This window comes from Urocampus carinirostris, chromosome 15 (assembly GCF_059441175.1).
Source record: "Urocampus carinirostris isolate Australia breed hairy pipefish chromosome 15, RoL_Ucar_1.0, whole genome shotgun sequence".
Lineage (NCBI taxonomy): Eukaryota > Metazoa > Chordata > Actinopteri > Syngnathiformes > Syngnathidae > Urocampus > Urocampus carinirostris.
The window spans coordinates 36,876,921-36,897,165 of record NC_142363.1 but is presented as its reverse complement, the minus strand read 5'-3'; the positions used below and the strand labels follow the sequence as shown (position 1 = coordinate 36,897,165).

Here is a 20,245-nt window from a genome sequence, read left to right as displayed (position 1 = left end):
CAAAGGCTAAATTTATGAAAGAATGGCAGACTGAGTACTCACCCCTCATACAAAGTTTGGAGACCCCTGTTCTAAGGTCTATCACGATAATAAGGGGAACTCGGCCGCCGTTACTCGGGTTGCCCTGATGTTATCGTGGACCAGCCCGAGCAATGTGCCCCAAAATATGTAAACAACAAGATGCAAGGAGTCTTGGCGTGACAGGGAGAGCTCTTTTCATTATCTTCATCAGCGTACAAAAACAGAGGTCTCATTCGTCTTCAGAGACAATTGGCTTTTTATATCCTAATACAGCATCTCGTATTACTTTCGCCCGTCCCCCTCGCGATGATGCACGTGTTTATCTCAAAATGCACGCTACCAGACAGAATGTTTTGTCCTCTTTCGACTCCCAATTTCCAAGAACTGTTGTTGGGGTCGGGTCGACCGCACGTTCTCCGCCAAGAAGACTTGGCAAAGAAGAACGCCATTCTTTGGCAGCCCAAGGCGATCATTGATAACATTAGCTGACATTTACAGTCGGGATAAACAAGCCGGGAATTTCCCTTTTTTTTATCCTAATGCATTCTCCTTATGTCAAATTGACTCCAACAATCCACAACAATGTAGATCACGTGAGAGGAAGGACGAATTCACAAGACTTTTCTCTTGCTCCAGCTTCTGGAGGGTTCTTCACGGGCGCTGGCGGTGTGCGAAGGCGCCCTGGACCGCCGACCGGGACTGTGGGCCTGCCACTTTTTGTCTTCCTACGTGTCGCTGCACTTCCCGAGGCAGCTTTCGCCGGCACGCCGGCGCCTGATCCGGACCCTGGACGTGGGTTCCAAAGTGCTGCTGGCCCTCCCGCAGTCCGCCCGAAACGGATATTTGGGGCTGCTGTCGGAACCGCTGCTGATGCTGGAGCAGATGCTGATGAACCTGAAGGTGGACTGGGCCGCCGCAGCCGTACGCATCCTGAGGGGTCTGCCGCCCGGAGAAGAACCGGACCTGGGGCCGGACGCCATCGACGCCGTTTTGGACCAGTACGCCCGCAAGGCTTTGGACTTCACCTGCGCGACCGGAGAGAGGTCCAGATCCGGTCGGTAGCCATTGTGTCGGCAAAACTGGGCTCCTTTTGTAGATAGTAGGGCGGTACGTCCGGGGCGGGGCTGGTACGGGTGCTTCAACTCCTTGAAAATGTTTCAATTAGCGTTTTCAAGGTTTGAAAAGTGTTTGAATTTTGGGTGAAGTTATAATTACAGTAAGAATAGTCTTTATTGTCATTGATATCAAGGTTGTGAAAAACAAGGAGATTGGACATTGCACTCCAGGGTAAACCTTGTTAGATAGAGACTTTGAAAAAAAACAGTGATAAAAGACCACCAGGACCAACAAACTGGCCTAAGTTATAATAATAATAATTGAATGAAGAATAGTACATTCTATCAATAGTGCAAGTTGTAAATGCTTGAAATTGTTGCCTTTAAAAGTCCTCGAAAATTTGCCTGTGAAAAGGTATACGAACCCTGCCAAGTGTGCCCCCCAATTTTAATGCACAAGACCCAATTTTGCACCACACAAATATTAAAGGAACAGTACGGATTATTTGGTGCTTCCTTTTGTTACAAAGTTAAAAAAGGTTCCAAAAAAAAACTCTTCAGTCAAAACGGGAAATTAATTGCAAAAAGAACAGAAAAAAGTCATTAAAAAAGAAAAAAGGGGGAAAACAATTAAAAAAGGAGAAGAAAAGAAGAAGAACAAAATAAAAAAGGAGAAAAATGATGTGCTTCAGTCAAAAGGAAAAAAACAGGAAGAAAAAAGGGAAAATAATAAAAGAAAGAAATGGCTTCAGTCAAAAGGAAAACAAAGTAATGAAGATGAAAAAAAAAACTGAAAAAGGGGACAGTAAAAGTGAAAGAAAATGAACAAAAAATTTGGGAGAATCACTCTTTCTGATCCCTCCTGCCCTCAGTTTTAACTTCAGTTCGATTATGATGGGGGTGATGAAAACCGGACCTCATTTTGGCCATTATCTCCTTGAAAAAAATTTGCATTTTATAATTGCACTCGTAAATGTGTTTTTTTTTTTTCCCAGATTCCGTCATCAGCCTGCAGGACGCCCTCCTCCAGTGTCCGGCTCAGGAGAGCGGCACCTTATCGTCCGGTCGCCTGGACTCCACGGCGTCCTCTACAGGTAACTGTAGCACCTATGCGATGAGACACAGGTTAAAAAAAAAGCTACTGGACTAGTTCTGGATTTGATGATTCCTCACATAAATAGAGGAGACATTAGAGTCAAAACTATTGTGAACAAAGGCGGCAGTTTCATGAACAATGGACAGGACAGGAATAAGAAAAGATTTAGGGAATCTCAAATCCACAAAGTAATAATCCAATTCCTACCGTGACCTTGATGCGGAGCTCTATGATGAATCCCGTCCTTCTTGAAATCCCGTTTCCGGTGTAACTTGCCACTCGGATCACAAAGGTTTCAATTGTTCCATTTTTTTCCTGGGGGATAAAAAAAACCTGACCTTTGAAAATATGTTTATATTATAGTTTTTTTATTAAATAAAATTTGACAACAGCTAGTTGTTCATCAAACTCAACTACCTCAGTTTCCCATCCTTCCCGTATCACACCGTCACCAGGTGGAGTCAAAATGAAGATTTTTTTGTAAAAAAAAATGTTGTGTTAACCAGTGTTCCCTCTAAGCTGTGTGCGAGCAGTGCGCAATTAATTGCGCACTGCTCGCACATTCTCTGCGCACAAGAAAATCTAGCCGGCGCACAAAAATCAGGGCTCCAAATAATTCATTAAGAAGCGACTTAAGTCAAAGTTACAGTGCATGAAGGTCAAAATACACGGGTTCCCCTGACGTTGTGTCATAAATGTGGTATTTTGAAGTCGAGTCAGAGTAGAACGAAGTGGAGTAAAGTTAGTAGAGTTGGTTGAGAACCGTCTTCTTCGGCTCGGCTCACTAAAAGGAACCGGCTTTCGTGTCCTAAACGGCTCTTCGGGTTGTTTTTGCTTCTTTCCTCCCAACATGACCAAATATTATGTAAAATGATGCACAAAATGACTTAAAAGAAGGGGGGAATAGAACAAAAAAGAAAAAAAATACCAAAATGAAAAAGTGGTGAAAAGCTGAGAAAAAAAGAAACAAAAGGAAGAGAAAAAAAGAAGGAAACATTTAGAAAAAAGCCAGAAAAAAAGAAATGTAGGAAAAAAGTAAACAGAGAACAAAAAGAAAAAAGTAACAGCTCGGAAAAAATAAACACAATGAGCTTTTTTTAAAAGGAATTTGAAAAAAAGTAGAAAAAAAACACGGAAAAAAAGAAGAAAAAGTTTGTGTTGCATTCAAATAATTTCCGATCATATCAAGTGAATCTTGTTGCCAACATTGTACTTCCTCTAAAAAATGTGATGAAGTACAGTTCTGTATCTTGCAACCGACGAAATAAGCCCCCAAAAATGTGAATATCATGCGACAAAATATATCAGGAAATAAAAAGAAATGGATATCTTGTGAAAGAATTGTAAGAACAAACGACGTTCGTAGGCCGTACAACCTTTGCAATAGTACATGAGTCAATTCATTCAAAAGTGAAACATTTTTTTGCATTGCCGGAAACTCCGCAAAATGTAACTTGATGTCAAGTTTTGGACATGTTTGATAATGAATTATCTTGCCACACTTGGGATTATGGTTGCTCACTGTTGTTTCAAGCGTTGCTCACCGACTCAGTAGCCTAGATGGTAAGGCGCCCGCTTTGAGACTGGGAGGTCGGTGGTTCGCGCCCCGGCCGAGTCATTCCTAAGACTTTAAAAGTGGTCGGCGGCGCCCTCTGTTGGCTGCGGCTGCATCGGCTCGCTACAACGGGTCAGGTGCAATCGACATTTCGTTCTGTGTACATTGTTACACAGAATGACAATACAAGGAAATTATTATTATTATTATTATTATTATTGTATGAACGCTCAGACCCCTGCAAAATTAGAGGGAACATTGGTGTTAACAATTTTTATTATATTCACATCTTCTGTCCGTTGTCTTTGCTTGCCACAGCGAGTAATGTCATGCTCACCGCATGCGCTGATTTTTTTTTTTTTTTTTTTTTTTTTTTTACAAAACTTTATTGAAACAAGGAATTACAAATGTCACGATGTGTCGGACGGACACAAGGGATGTGGTCCAACCCCACTAGGGGGCGTTTATTTAAACGGTGTTGGGATTTAACTATCAAAATGTAGCGTTTTACCATATTGTTCGAATTAGTTATCTGACTCCATTAACCAAACATGACCTACATTCGTCCAACGATTATTTGCGCTCGATTTTTGAAAGAGTAATGACCAGGAGGGACCACACGGGGGCGGAATTTTATTATTCCCAACAGCAGATTTAAGTATAAATAGGAGACGGCCCCCATCCAAGTTGCCCAGGATCATTTATACATTTCAATAAACAAAGCGAAGACATCCTACTATTCTCCTATTGGCCATTTGTCATCTGCAGCTTACTTTAGCTTTCTCTTATTGGTTATCTTCTCCCCGCATGATGGCGTGTCGGCTCCTCCCATGGGCGTGCCAAGGTAGTTGTTTTGTGCCCAACAATCTCTGGTCGTCCTGCGTCAGCACCCCCACGCCTCCTGTTATCAGAAATGTCCTAGACAAAACAGCTGTCATGTATGCATTCCACACAGCCGGCCCTGACCTTTTATTGTACATTGAACTAAAGCACAGTCAGTGAATATCTTTATTACATTAAACTGAATACATGTAATTTGTAGTCCATTGTATATAATCCTTTATAGTCAAATCTATAAAATCCTTAAACAGCAATAAAAAAAGACTTTACCAGCGAGATGGGGCTTTGGGACTGGGATGACAGAGGAGGAGATCTTAAGAGGGGATCTTGGGGTGGTGAGAATCTTGAAAAGGAGTCTTGGGAATACCTTTTAAGAAGCCGATTTGAGTGGCAAAAGGAGTGAAATTTGTTGGGGAGACTTGAGAGGGGCTCTTGGGGTGGAGAGATCTTGGAAATGAAACTTGGGAATACCTTTAAGAAGTAGGTTGGAGTGGTAGGTCTTGGGGTGGAGATGATCTTGAAAATGAAACTTGGGAATACCTTTAGGAAGTAGGTTGGAGTGGCAGGTCTTGGGGTGGAGAGAATCTTGAAAATGAAACTTGGGAATACCATTAAGAAGTAGGTTGGAGTGGCAGGTCTTGGGGTGGAGATAATCTTGAAAATGAAACTCGGGAATACCTTTAGGAAGTAGGTTGGAGTGGCAGGTCTTGGGGTGGAGAAACTGGAACGTGGAGGGGATTTAAGAAGGAGGCCGTCAGAGGTGAAGTTTGTCATTTTGGCGAGTGAAAGTATTCAGGAATCAAAACGGTTAAGCAAAGTGAGGTGGGAGCCTGAAGTGGGATATTTTCAATCCGGGAACACCTGGAGGGAGGAAACATGAAGGGGATTGGAAAATCAGGTTTCGCTGCCATCTTTTGGGGAAAAGAGGGACTCCAGGCACCAACCATAAAACAGAATTGTCACGGTTAGGGCCAATCAGAGGCAAGTTTTAACGGCACTAGCCGGTAAAGGCTAGACAACGCTAGCAAGCAGCACTCTACACACCCGCATGTGAGCAGACAAAGCTCCCCAGAAGAGGGCGCTGTTTCTTTAAGTTTAAAGCATGTCACTCGTATTATTACATGAGTCCACTCTTTCCATTTGTTGGCACAATTTTCGGCCCGGTGTGTCTCCGCTAGGTAGCACGCCCACGCACACCTCATCCTCCAGCGAAAGAGACCGAAGCTCGGCTGGGAGAAAGCGGTCCTCGCCCGCCAAATTCCGGCCCCCGGATCGGCCCCCGGACCCTAAGGACTGGGTGCCCGACACCAAGCAGCCGGTCTGCATGGTGTGCCGGCGCGAGAGGTTTACCATGGTGAGCGTTAAGAATTTTGGGAAATTGAAATCTACCGTATTTTCCGCACTATAAGGAGCACCGGATTCAAAAATAGTCTTTGGTCAGATATTTTTTCATTAATCATTTGGGCTCCTTGTACACGAACAGCGTTTAACAGTGAAATGATTAAATCTGTCCATCCTACGTGAATCGAACATGGATTGCGGCGGTCAGAGCGCCGACACTTAACCACTAGATCACCGGTGGTACAGATAACATACGATAAGGCCTTGGAGGTCATTGTAATTTCTCACTATTTTTACTTGTGTTGCCAGAGACATTGATTTGCATAGTGCATTCTCACAGTTTCTCCATTTTTTCACCTCTCGCTTAAATATGTACGTAAAAAAGCTTTTATAGTATTTTGTTGAGGGACTGATTATAGCCCCATGTGTCCTATTTGACCACTAGATGGGACTGTTGTTTCATGGGAACAAAATAAAATTCTACAGCAAGCAGAAAGACACCAGACAAACATGGTGGCGACCTCCAGGTATGAATTCTACCATGTAAAAGAGATGGACATTTCTCCACTTATATTTTTTTTTAATAAAATTGGTATGATAATTCATGTATTTTTGCCTCGTATTTAAATCACTGTTTTGTTTTTTACTGAATGAAAGTTTTTGTGCCACTCAGAGGCACTAAATATGATACACTGTCCCTTTAACCTATCAGAATGCACTATGCAAATCAGTGTTTCTGTGCTTAAACATAGTGTGATATTGAGATAAGCTCCGATGTCTTTTCGTATGTCATCTGTAGCACCGGTGGTTTAGTGGTAAGGTGTTGGCGCCCTCACTGACATGGCCCAGGTTTGGATCCCGATGCATATCATGTATTGCGATCTGGGCCAGCGATTGAAAAAAAGAATAGAAAAACCACTGAAAAAAAACCTGAAAAGTGACTGAAAAACAACCCAATAAGCGACCAAGAAACAAGCTAAAATAACGAAAACGATTGAAAACAACCTTAAAAAACTGAAAAACCCGAGGACGATTGACAAATGATTCAAAAAATGACCTAAAAAACACTATTAATACCTTGCATTTCCAATCTTATCCTATTCCGTGGTATACAGTATGGCACAAAAGTGAGAACACCACTCAAATTTCTGCAGAGATTTCATCATAATGTTTAAAAAACCTCACTGAAGAAACATGCCTCTGAGACAATGAGAAGAAGCACATCAACAAAGGCCATCGCGCACTGGGAAGCTTCATTTTACTCAGCATTATTTAGAAGGAGGAAAGGGCTTGCACCCACGATCCGAGATCGTCGGTCACGGGTAGCTGATCGCTCGGAACGCGGAAATGGCACTTCCGTGGCGAGCCAAGGCATTGTCCAGAGCGGGGTAAGAACAGGTCGATGGCCGGGACGGAGGAGCAGCAAAGAAGTCGACGCCGGGAATCAAACGGGAATCAGGACAAGATTGAGTCAGGGGTCAAAAAGTGCTGGCCTAGCGTGGGGCTGAGGTTCGCAGATGAACTGACAATCGTTGACCGGAAGACGGGGGTTTAAAAAGAGATCAGCAGCCAATCAGTGTCCGAGGCCGTTGGCGCCAAAGGAGCCGACTCAGGTGCCCTGCATCAGTAATCATGACATGTCATGGTTTGGGGTTGCATGAGTGCAACTGAAATTGGGGCATTGAGGGAAACACAAACTCAATTATGTACTGTGAAAAACAGGATCAGACATTGATCCCCTCCCTCTGAAAACTGGGTCGCAGGGCAATGTTCCAGCCTGACAATGACCCTAAATGCACTTCTATACTGACCAAGGGGGCTTTAGGTAAAGGGGATGGACTGGCCAATCATGTGTCCAGATCTAAACCCAAAAGAACATCTTTGAGGCATCCTGAAGCAAAAAGTGGAGAAGCACAAGATCAATATCCCCCAGCTCAGTCATGGAGAAGTGGAAAAGCCAGTGGCAATTTGTGAGGCTCTGGTGAATTCCATGGCCAGAAGGATTAAGGCGGTGCTGGATATTCATGGTGGCCACACAAAATACTGTTGTTGTGGATTAATAAAATCGGAGCTCATCGACATAATGAGAACACATTTGTTTTGACAGGAAATTCCAGGCTTGTTTCTCCCGAATGTAAATGTCAGCGACACTTAATTCTTCAGTGTTATTATTAATAACACTCGCCTTGGTCTGGAGCAGCTTGTCAGGCCCACTCCAACGATTTTCTTGGAAATCGGCATAATTTTGGAGAATCGAAAGAGGACAAAAACATTCTGAGAAAAACATTGTAAATTCCCGGAAGCATGCACTTTGAGAAAAACAAGTGCGCCATCGCGAGAGGACGCACTAAGCAACATGTGATATTCCTGACGTGATGTGTCTGCTCCGGAGGGTATAAGAAAGCTGATTGTCTCTTAGACGAATGAGAACGCTGTTTTGAACGCTAACGAATATCAATAAACAACTTCTCCCTCTCCGATCAAAATTCCTCTGTACCTTTGTTTATATTTCTGGGGCGGGGCAATCCGGTCTGCTCCGAAACTGTCACTTCAGGAACTTTTACTTAAGGCTGACTCACATTTGTTACCAGGGGTTTAGTTGCGAGTGGATACATTTGGAGTTTTTTGAGGGGAAAAATACACATATCATTGTGTCAGAGACATGTTTCTTCACTGATGTTCTATTCCAAAAAAAGGCGAGATTTTGAATGCCCCCGATATAAGCACCTTTGCATGGCTGGTGTTTGTGTGTGTGAGTGAATGGGTCAGTGTAAAGTACATTGTAAAGCGCTAACAATAATGCATTTGTGGGAATTGATCTCGCCCCCAAGTAACAAACTTAATTCTTCAGTTCAACCGGCGGCATCACTGTCGGCGTTGCGGCCGTTTGGTGTGCCAAGCCTGCTCCGAGCGCAAGATGGCGCTAGAGGGACGTCCCGACGAGGAGGTCCGAGTCTGTGACCAGTGTTACCAATACTTTCATCCCGAGTGAGTAGAACCCTAAAAAATCATGCAGCACAAACTATTTATTTTTGTATAATGCACCTCTTTCCCCCCCCTCAAAACAGCGCTTGAAATCCTTGAAAATGCTTGATTTTTAATGTTGTGTTGTAATTGTGGGTGAAGTGCTTGAAGAGGCTTGAAATTGTTGCCATCATTCTCACAACACAGCGCCTTGATGTCTGGCTTCCCAAAACAACGTCACCTCCACGAGTCCTGTTATCAAAATTCCCTAGACAAAATATTATGCATGTCGAACAGCCTGCCCTGACTTTGTACATTAAACTAAAGCCCACTTGGTGAAAATCTTCATTGCTTTATGAGTCAATCGTGTAAAATCCTTTATAGTCAAATGTATAAAATCCTTTAATGAGTGCTTTAAGTCCTTGAAAATGTTTGTTTTTTATTGTTGTGTTTTGAATTGTGGGTGAAGTGCTTGAAGATGCTTGAAATTGTTGCCATTGCCGTGTAACTCGGCAGTCTGACTCTTGAAAAAATGACGCTGACGCGCCTGTTCTGGTGGCTTGTCATTATGGCGTTGTCATGTAAAGCGTCACCTTCCCTACCGGTCGCACCCAAGAGGACAGCTCTATTTAGAACACCGGCACTTTTGGCTCGGCTCCCAAACGGCTCCTCAGATTTTTGGGGGGTTTCATAACAAAAAATTATTAATAATAACACAACATGACGCACCAAATTATTTAGGATTAAGTCATTTCATATGGTTTGCAGGGGATCCCTAAAAACACATGATATATATACATTTCAATATTCACAGGGCTACAAAAGAAATGTAAAATACAAAACGATTTTAGCTTTCTACACACGGAACAGATTTCAAGTCAACAGAAAATCCCTGAAAATGCAAATCAATAAAAAGAAAATGAACAATATGAACTCTTCAGTGCTTAAAATATGTGATCAAATGCACTATTAAAATTTCTCTCTATCTACCTTGGTCATATTCTTCAAGAGGGGTGACCGACAACAAGACAAACACATACACAATAAACAAAGAATAGAAAAAGGAAAAAAGTGGCAAAAAACACACACAAAAAAATTGGGGGGACCATGGCCAACTCAAATGCCCAAAAACCCAAACGGGACACATGAAAGCGGCCATGTCGATCGGATCAGTGTGACACAACACACTCTTTTGTTCAACAGCAGGGCCCGACAGCTTTCGCTGGTTTACCCCTGCCGCGTCATACGGCCCTGCCCCTGTATGATGACAATTGATCCACCCATAGTCTTATAAACTTGTTTTATTAATAAATAACTTTTAGATTTAGATGGATAAATGTAACTTTTAGATTTTTAACCAATTTAGATACAGATTCTCTAAAAAAACACGCAAACAAATATAAATTGATATAAATAAACGCAAAAGATCAGCAAGATTGAATGCATTCTGCTTCGGAACAATCAATATGTTTGAAATGAGTCCAAACATGGCTCATTTTTCTGTTCTCAATACATACAGTACAGTTCTGGGTTCTTTTTTTGTGTTCAGTATTGAACTCAATTATTATGTTTTTGCCTATTTTTTGCGTCAATAATGATTTATTAAAATTTATGAAGTATTCTTGCGCCACTAGAGGTTGCTATATAATACAAAAATGTCACTAAAAATTAAGCATTATTTTCTTTCAATTTCCCCAAACTTGATTTCTTTGTTTGTAGTTCCGACGAGGAGCTGGAAGCAAGCGAAGGTAAATGTCTAATAACGAATTGTCAATCTACAATCGACGTCAATGTGGAAAAAAAAAAAATCATTCTGGATTTCAGCTGCCGGCGGGGGCTTCTCTTTGCCGGGGGACGCCCTGGACGGGGTCCTGCACCTCCCCGAGACGGCCCCCAGGCAGATTCGGCTCTCTTTGGACCCTGAAGAAAACAAGCACCTGCGCGACCATTTCTACTATGAGCAGGTTCGTCAAATCTGTGGTTTTTATTTGTTTTGGGGGCGCCGGAACAAAATTGACAAAACGCCAACAGGGACAACTAACCCAGACGGAAAGACCCCTGAAAAAAACAGCAAAAATGACCAAAAAGAAAACCACCAAACAAAAAAATGAGCAAAAAAAGCCAAAGACTCGCCTAAAAAAATGAACTGTAAAAGGCTAAACACGACCAACCCAGCAACCCCAAAAAATGACACAGAAAATTGGACCCAAAATGGACCCCAAAAAAGGGCAAAAAGACCACCAATTATTAAAATCATAAAAAACAACCAAACAAAACAAACAACTCCCCCAAAAAACACAAAAGTAGACAAAGAAAAACAACAATAAAAATGACCCCCAAAAAAACAACAAATGAAAGACCAAACATGTCCAAACCAACAACCAAAAACAGGACCCAAAACAACAACACCAACAACAATTAAAGACCAAAGAAAAAAAAAGAAAAAAAAAACCAAAACAGCCATTGAAATGAAATGATCTACATTTCTATAGCGCTTTTCAAGTCAAGACTTCCCAAAGCGCTTTACAGTGTGCCTTACATTTCCCAATAGCGGCCGTGCAGCCATGTAAGGCGCTAACCTGCCCTTTGGGGGTATTAGGGGTTCAGTGTCTTACCCAAGGACACTTCGACATGTAACATAGAGGAGCCGGGATTCAAACTGCTATCTCTGGATCCCGAGACGAGCGCTCTACCTCCTGAGCCACTGCCGCCCCCATTAAAAGCCAAGCATTACCAAGCCAACGACCTGAATAATTACCCCAAAAAACGAGAACCAAAAAATCGTGAAATAAATGGACAAAATGATGAACGAAACGAAATGGGAGCAAAAAAATGACCAATTGCGCACTGCCCAGAGCTTTTCCGCGCACAGGAAAATCTAGCCAGCTCACAAAAACCAGGGCTCCAAATTGCTCATTAAGAAGCCAATGAAGTCAATGTTACAGTGCATGAAGGTCAAAATACACGGGTCCCCCTGACGCTGTGTTCTAAATGCGGTATTCGGAAGTCAAAGTTGACGTAGAACAAAGTTGAGTAAAGTCAGTAGAGTTTTTCGAGAACCGGCTTCTTCGGCTCGGCTCACTATAAAGAACCGTCTCTTTCGGGTCCTAAACGGCTCCTCGGGTTGTTTTTGCTTCTTTAATCCCTACACGACCAAATATTATCTAAAATTATGCACAAAATGTCTTAAAGGAAGGGGGGAATATAATGAAAAAGAAAAAAATACCAAAATGAAAAAGGAGTGAAAAGCTGAGAAAAAAAGAAACAAAAGGAGAGAAAATGAGCAGGAAAAATTAAGAAAAAAAGCCAGAAGAAAAGAAACAAATAAAAAGCAAAAAAGGAAATAGAGAACAAAAAAGCAAGAAAAAAGGACAGCTGCATAACAGCACAATAAGATTTTTTTTAAAGGAATTTAAAAAAAGTAGAAAAAACAGGGAAAAAGAAATAAAAAGTTGGTGTTGCATTTAAATCATTATATCAAGTCAATCTTGTTGCCAAGATTGAACTTCCACAAAAAAAAAAATTAAATACAGTTGTGTATCGTGCAAGCGACTCAATAAGCCCCCAAAAATGTTAGTATGATGCGACAAAAGATACCAGGAATAAAAGAAATGGAAATCTTGTGAAAGAATTGTAAAAACAATGCAATCGTACATGAGTCAATTCCTTCAAAAATGAAAAATAATTTTGCATTGCCGGAAACTCCGCAAAATGTCAAGTTTTGGACATGTTTGATCATGACTTAGTTGCCACACTTGGGATTGCTGTTGCTCACTGTTGTTTCGAGCGTTGCACACCGACTTTGTGTGAACGCTCAGACCCGTAAGGAAAATGACAGGGAACATTGCAAGGAAACTAAAAAAAAAAAATGACACCGTGAACATGTCTATCAAAGACTGAGAAAAGACCTATAAGACCCAAAGTGATGAGAAACACCACTTTGAAATAAAGAGTCAAAAACGGACTCCCAAAAAAGGAGTCGAAACCTATGAAATGGATTTGATAAGATCGGGCCGGTTCCTTTTGAGCCTGCGTCTTAAAGGTTGACGGTCTGTGCAGGCCCCCAGCGCCCACCTGTGCGCGGCCATCTTGTCCCTGCGCGCCGACCGAGGGGCAGGCGGCCACTGGCTCATCCGGGAATGCCGAGCGCTCTCCGGCAAACTCGGCCATCCCGAAGTGGACGCCGGCCTGCTGACGGACGTCATGCGCCGACTGCTCTTCGGCGCCAAGCTGGCGTTCGCCGAGGTGGCGCGGAACCAAGACCTGGCCCTCTGCGACAGGTACCGGAGCTCGGCCGCTTTAAAGGCGGGGTGCGGAGTTTGAAAACCGTGACTTGAAGCAGGGAGACGCACCGGTCGCCTGCTTTTCTTAGACCCGCCTCTTTTAAGAGGTTTGTTTCGCCTCAAACAGTTCTCATCAAAGTAGGACAAAAAACGATAGGAAGCATAGATAATCAAGCATAAGGGCTCTTTGAACTCACTTGGGCATTGTTAACACATACTTAATAGAAAAAACAATTCACTTTCATCTCTTAATGGATAGCTGAAACGACGCATTCCACCTTTAACCCGGTAATGAAAATGACTAGTGTGGAAAGTTAGCAAGAGTTAGCGAATGCTAAATGTGTCCAAGAGTTGACGCTGGCCGCCATTTTCTAGCAAATAACTAAATCATGACTCAAAAGGGCAGCACGGCGGCGCAGTGGTTAGCACGTGTGCGGCACAGTTCTGAGGTCTTGAGATCGACCCTCCTGTGTGGAGTTTGCATGTTCTCCCCGTGCTTGCGTGGGTTTCCTCCCACATTCCAAAAACATGCATGTTGTCTGTCCCTGTGTGCCCTGCGATTGGCTGGCAAGCGGTTGAGGGTGTCCCCTGCCCACTGCCCGAAGATAACTGGGACGGGCTCCAGCACCCCCGCGACCCTACGGAGGATAAGCGGTGCAGATAATGGATGACTCAAAAGCCATAGAAAACAATGTAGAACAATGTTCATTTTTGTTTTTATTATGTTTTTGCTTTTGTTCCTCTTTTCTTTTTTCCAAACTTTGTTTACAGTTTTCTATTTGTTTTTTCCTTTTTAACTCATTTTTCTCTTTCGATGTCGATGTTCTCTATCCGCTTTTACCCTTTCCTGTCTTTTTTTTGTGCCATTTTTCCTTTAATTCCCTTTTTTGCACCTTTTCTCATTCATTTTTTTTCCTTAACATTTTGTTTTCTTCTTTTTTTTCCTCTTTTTCTTCCTTCTTCCTCTTTTCCCTTTCTACTCTTTTACTTTTCTTCTTTGTCTCCTCCTTTTACCTTCCTCCCCTTTTCACAAGTGTCAAAAAAGCGCTTTTGAATGCCTGTAAGCAAACAATGGTACAAAACTGCAGGCTGTCCTTTAGCATTCTAAAATCCGCTCTTCAAGGTTTGGCATCTCTGTCGACGCGAGCAAAATGTCGGCATAATTTTGTTGAATTTTCCCACAGTTACATCAGCAAAGTGGACGTCTTGAAGATTTTGGTGGCGGCCAATTACAAAGACGTCCCCTCGTTGGACGACATCCTGGAGACGGTCGCCGTGGCCCGCCTCCGTAACCAGCTCTTGGAAGACGAGTATTATGGGCTGGCCATCGAGGTTCGTATCGATTCATTAAAAAAAAAAAAAAAACATGAAAGAAATGGTCACAAAATCAAATCAGCACGATGCCATTTTGAACAGCCACATGTTCTCACAACCGGTGGGAAATCTGAGCTACCAAGTGTTTACTTTTCAATGCTCTTTGATTGAAAATACAAAAAGCCTGAAAATGTACATAATTTGTACCTGCATGCCACAAGGGCTGATGGTACTTGAGAAATTGGAAAATCGGCTTTGAAAGTCCTTGAAAAATATTTGAATTTGGCCATGCAAAAGAACCTATAAGAACCTTCATGATTCGAGATCATCATTCATCTACAAACAGAAGAGCAACTTCTGCTGTCACAGTCTTGTTCCACGGACAGACTGAGGAGATCATTTCTTCCTCGTGCCATGAGGCTCTTTAACTCCACCTGGGGGAGTAAAAGCCCACATGAAACCACACCCCGGCATTTGCATATGACCCTATTTTTATGACAGTTTTCATTTTCCGTAGCACTATTTAAATACTCTATATCAACACATTATATGGGGTATTTTTGTATTCGATATCTTTTATGTTATTATTTTACTTTTCAACAAAAGGATAAAGCTGGAAGTGTCAATTTCCCTACGGGGATGGATAAAGTATCTATCTATCTATCTAGACATCTATCTAGATATCCATCTAGACATCTATCTATCTATCTAGACATCTATCTATCTAGACATCTATCTTGACATCTATCTAGACATCTATCTATCTATCTAGATCATCAATCTATCCATCTATCTATCTATCTATCTATCTAGACATCTATCTAGACATCTATCCATCTAGACATCTAGACCTCTATCTAGACATCTATCCATCTATCTAGACATCTATTTAGACATCTATCTAGACATCCAGACATCTATCTATCTAGACATCTATTTTTAGACATCTAGTCATCTAGACATCTATCTATCTATCTAGACATCTATCTATCGAGACATCTATCTAGACATCTATCTAGACATCTATCCATCTATCTAGATCATCAATCTATCCATCTATCTATCTATCTATCTATCTAGACATCTATCTAGACATCTATCCATCTAGACATCTAGACCTCTATCTAGACATCTATCCATCTATCTAGACATCTATTTAGACATCTATCTAGACATCCAGACATCTATCTATCTAGACATCTATTTTTAGACATCTAGTCATCTAGACATCTATCTATCTATCTAGACATCTATCTATCTAGACATCTATCTAGATTTCTATTTTTAGACATCTATCTAGACATCTATCTGTCTAGACATTTATCTACCTAGACATCTTTCTATCTAGACATCTATCTAGACATCTGACTATCTAGACATTTAGACATCTATCTATCTAGACATCTATCTAGACATCTATCTATCTAGACATCTAGACATCTGTCTAGACATCTATGTATCTAGACATCTATCTATCTTATCTAGCCATCTAGACATCCAGACATCTATCTAGACATCTATCTATCTGGGAACCGACAGATATCCCAACTCGGTTTCGGCCATAAGGAGGCGAATCTTTGAGCAGACTCGCCACTCTCTCTGAATCAAAGACGGCAAAAGCGGTCAACGAGATTTCGTGACGTCCCCGTAGGTGTCGACCAAAAGCGGTCTGGACCCCGGCGCGGTGTGGCAAGCCTGGGCCATGGCGTCCCTGAAGGCAGGCAGTTTGACGGCGGCTCGGGAGAAGTTTGCGCGTTGCCTGAAGGGCCCCAACGACCGCAACCAGATGAACATGGGGCCCACCTTGCTGCAGGACATCCTCAAACATCTGGAGGGCGCCGGAAGGCCACTCGCCACCAACACGGTATCTGCGGCTCTTTCTCGGCCGACGAGCTCGTTCTTGCACCTTATTTAACCGCTCGTTGATGTTTCATAGAGAATATCGAGAGTATTTCCGTTTCTTTCTTTTTAAACATACCTGTAGAGCCCCGGGATACAACAGGAAACTGTGATGGGGTCTCTGAATCTCCCTTACCCCAGATAAAAACATTCAAATAACAAAATGGTTGGTACCAGTGTTTCCCATAGAATATGGTGAGACCCCAGTGGGTGGACTATCTAGGGCAGGGGTGTCAAACTCATTTGAACTCTGGGGCCACACGATCAACAACAAACATTCTGTCGGGGGTCGGACTAGTGGATTCAAGAGAAAGGGGGAGGGAAAAGGAAAGAAAAAGAGAGAGAGGGAGAGAGCGTGAGAAACAAAAGATAAAAAGTCGTGAGAGAGGGGGAAAAGAAAGGGAGAGGAAGAAAGAAATCCAAAGAGAAATAGAAGGACAGAAGGAGAGTAAAGAGAAAAAAAATTGCAAAGGATATGAAGAGAGAAAGAGAAAAGGAAAAAAGGAAGTTAAGAGCAAAAGAGGGTAAAAGTCACAGAGAGAGAAAGAGAGAAAGAGCAACAAAGGAAGAGAAAAAGAGAGACACAGAGAGTGAAAGAGTCAGAGACAGAGAGTGGGAGAAAAGAGGTGGAAAAGAGAGAGAGAGAGAAAGAAAGAAAAAGAAATACAATTACAGTGTCATTGTTCGAGGCACATTTCTTTGGCAACATCAAGTTGACATATTTCAACCTGCAGCTCGTTTTTCTCTTGCACTTCCCTCAGCGTTGTCTCGCGGGCTGGATTCAATCCCTTATCGGGCCTGATCTTGCCCACGGACTGCAGGTTTGACACCTGTGATCTAGGGTGTCCCGGGGCGTGTCCAACCAAATATATAAAATAAAATGTATTATGCTACTACCTCTATATCATACTAACCTTCAGGTACCAGGTAGCCCCCTAAAAAGCCTGAGTAGCCTACGGTTCTGAAAATAGCTCACCCACCGGTGATGCGTCGGTGTGATTTTCCAGGAAATTTTAACTGGCGTGATGTTTTCAGTGGTCTACTAAGCCTATTTTAACTTCGATGATTTACAACCTGGTAATAACATAGTAACTGCATGATAAGTTGTCATTTTAGATATCAAACGGTGGACCTTTGTGCCACTAGGTAGCACAAAGTAGATCTTAGTTCAAAATAGTTGGTGACCCAGGTTCTAGATAATCTTAAGCTTTGTTTCCATGGTCATCACCTTTTTGCTTTTCCCTTTAGCGTCACTGTAAGCCTTGAGACGCGTCGGCAATAAATACAGTACTACTACAGTAATTCAAATACTGAACAGAATAGTTGAAAGGCATTGTGGGAGGACGTGTTGAAATCAAACTATCAAAATGTAGCGTTTACAAAATTGTTCGAATGAGTTATCTGACTCCGTTCACCAAACACGACCTACATTCATTCAACAATTATGCGCGCCTGTCTCTTGAGAGAAAAATGACCAGGAAGGCCGACATTTCCACACTGGGGCGGATTTTATTACTCCACCAGCAGAACTAAGTGTACCAACAGGAGAAGGCTACCCACTCCCGATTTTTCCAGGAACATTTATACATGTCAACAAACAAATCAAAGACGTCCCACCCTTCTCCAATTGGCTATGTGTCATCTGCAACTGGCTTTAGCTTTCTCTTATTGGCCATGTTCTCCCCGCATGATGGTGTCTTGGCTCCTCCCATGGGAGGGCTCCACAATCTCACACCGCACTCCCAGACGTTGTTATCAGAAGTACGTCTCGTCCTGTAAACAACATCTGCCGCCACTTATGCCTGCCCTGACCTTTCATTGTACATTGAATCAAAGCACAGTCGGTGAATATCTCGATTGCATTAAACTGAATCTATGTAACTTGTAGTCAATCGTATAAAATCCTTTATAGTCAAATGCTTTCAAATCCTTTAGGCGTTCAGCCAATAGCGTATCGGCATTAACGTGATGTTGTGATGCAACCGATAGCACACTAGCATTTGATATGACGTTGACCAATAGCAGACGGGCAACTTCAAGGTTTGGCACGCAAAATGATTTGTGGTATAGTGGGGGAAAAAACTGTAAAGAGGGGCCCTAATAAACAAGTCTCATTCCACAATGTTAAATGTAATTGTCGTAAGGCGGGGTCACCGTATCCCGGGGTATTCCGTATCAAGTGTTTAATTATACCGGCACCGAGGTCATCTCATTCGGTGTCATCCGCCTCAAGCCTCCGAGCGAGGAGGTTTTGGCTTCGTTGCAGGAGCTGGAAGAGGTTCTCCTGGAGAAATCCGAGACCCCCGGTCGGCGAGTCCTCCACCGGGAGTGCCTCTACTACCTGAACGCGTACGGAACTCACCTGGCGCTGGTGAGCTTCCACGTGCGCCACGACGCCATCGCCGAAGCGCTCTCCTACATCTTCGACAAGGTGACTTTCCGTTTTTTTCCCTTCCCCTACCGGGAAACCTTACGCGGGCCTCCATTTAAAAACATAGCCTTGGCTTAAAGCACTGCTTCCCCATTTATTTTGTGTCACGCGCCCCCTCAGAAGAAGAAATCCTCTCTGATCCCCCAAGAAGTCTGCGTCCTCAATGCATACTCAATGCTTGTACTCTCTAAAACAGGGGTGTCAAACTCATTTTAACTCGGGGGCCACACGGTAGAACAAAAATTCTCTCGGGCCCGGACGAGTAGATTCAAGAGAAAGAGAGAAGGGGAAAGTAAGAGAAAGAAGGGGAAAGTGAGAGCGAGAGAGAGATGGAAAAGCGAGAGAGAGAGCGGAAAGCGAGAGAGAAAGAAAGAGAGAGAAAAGCAAGAGACAAAAAGCGAGCGAGAGAGGAGCGAGAGAGGGAGCGAAATGCGAGAAAGAGAGAGAGAAATGCGAGAGAAAGAGAAAGCGAAAAGCAAGCGAGAGGGAGAGAAATCAAGAAACGAGAAAGAGAAAAGTGAGACTAAGAGAGAGAAAGGGAGAAAGAGAGAGAGCAAAAAATGAAAGAGAGATAATAGTGAGTGCAAGAGAGAAAAGCGAGAGAGAGGGAGAAAGCGAAAAGCAAGCGAGAGAGCGAAAAGCAAGGGAGAGAGAAAGGAAAAAGAGAGAGTGAAAAGTGCCAGAGAGCTAAAAGTGCGCGAGGGAAAGAGCAAAAAGTGAGAGAGAGAGAAAAGCGAGAGAGAGAGCGAGAAAGAAAGCGAGGGAGCGAAAGTGTGAGAGAGAGCAAAAAGGAGAGAGAGAAGAAAAAAACAGAGCAAAAAGCGAGAGTGAGTGAGAGAGAAAGCGAAAATCGCAAGAGAGTGCGAAAGAAGCGCGCAAGAGGGAGAGAGCAAAAATCAAGAGGAGAAAAGCAAGAGCGAGAAAGTGCAAAGCAAGCGAGGGAGAGTGGAAAGAGAGAGAAAAGCAAGAGAGAGAAAGCAAAAAGCTAGCAAGAGAGAGAGGGAGAGCTAAAAGCACGTGCAAGAGAGATGGCAAAAAGGAGAGAGAGAGAGAAAATGAGAAAGCAAATGTGTGAGAGAGAGAGCGAAAAGCGAGAGAGAGAGAGAGAGAGAGAGAAAAAAAGCAATAGTGAGAGAGAGAGAAAGCGAAAATCGCAAGAGAGAGCGAAAGAAGCTCGCAAGAGGGAGAGAGCGAAATATCGAGAGGAGAAAAGCAAGCTAGAGAGAGAAAGCAAAAAGCGGGAGAGAGAAAGAGAGAGAGAGAGCAAAAAGCGAGAGAGAGAGAGAAAGCGAAAAGCTCGAGAGAGAAATACAAGTACAGCGTTGGTGAGAGGCACCTGGCTTTGGCAACATCAAGTGGACATATTTCAACCTACAGCTCGTTTTTCTCTTTCGCTTCTCTGAGCGTCGTCTCCCAGGCCGGATTCAACCTCTTAGTGGGCCTGAT

General features: G+C 42.9%; 1 protein-coding gene across 1 annotated transcript in view; it reads left to right on the top strand.

The window, feature by feature from the left end:
• Positions 1-20,245, top strand: part of zfyve26 (zinc finger, FYVE domain containing 26) — a 62,396-nt gene that overhangs the window by 34,086 nt on the left and 8,065 nt on the right. Inside the window, exons 24-33 of the mRNA XM_088354421.1 lie at positions 658-1,075; positions 2,072-2,170; positions 5,746-5,921; positions 8,760-8,896; positions 10,592-10,620; positions 10,697-10,836; positions 12,932-13,152; positions 14,340-14,487; positions 16,121-16,333; positions 18,602-18,799. Coding sequence (XP_088210547.1) covers positions 658-1,075; positions 2,072-2,170; positions 5,746-5,921; positions 8,760-8,896; positions 10,592-10,620; positions 10,697-10,836; positions 12,932-13,152; positions 14,340-14,487; positions 16,121-16,333; positions 18,602-18,799 — 1,779 coding nt within the window. The remainder of the gene's footprint in view (positions 1-657; positions 1,076-2,071; positions 2,171-5,745; positions 5,922-8,759; positions 8,897-10,591; positions 10,621-10,696; positions 10,837-12,931; positions 13,153-14,339; positions 14,488-16,120; positions 16,334-18,601; positions 18,800-20,245) is intronic.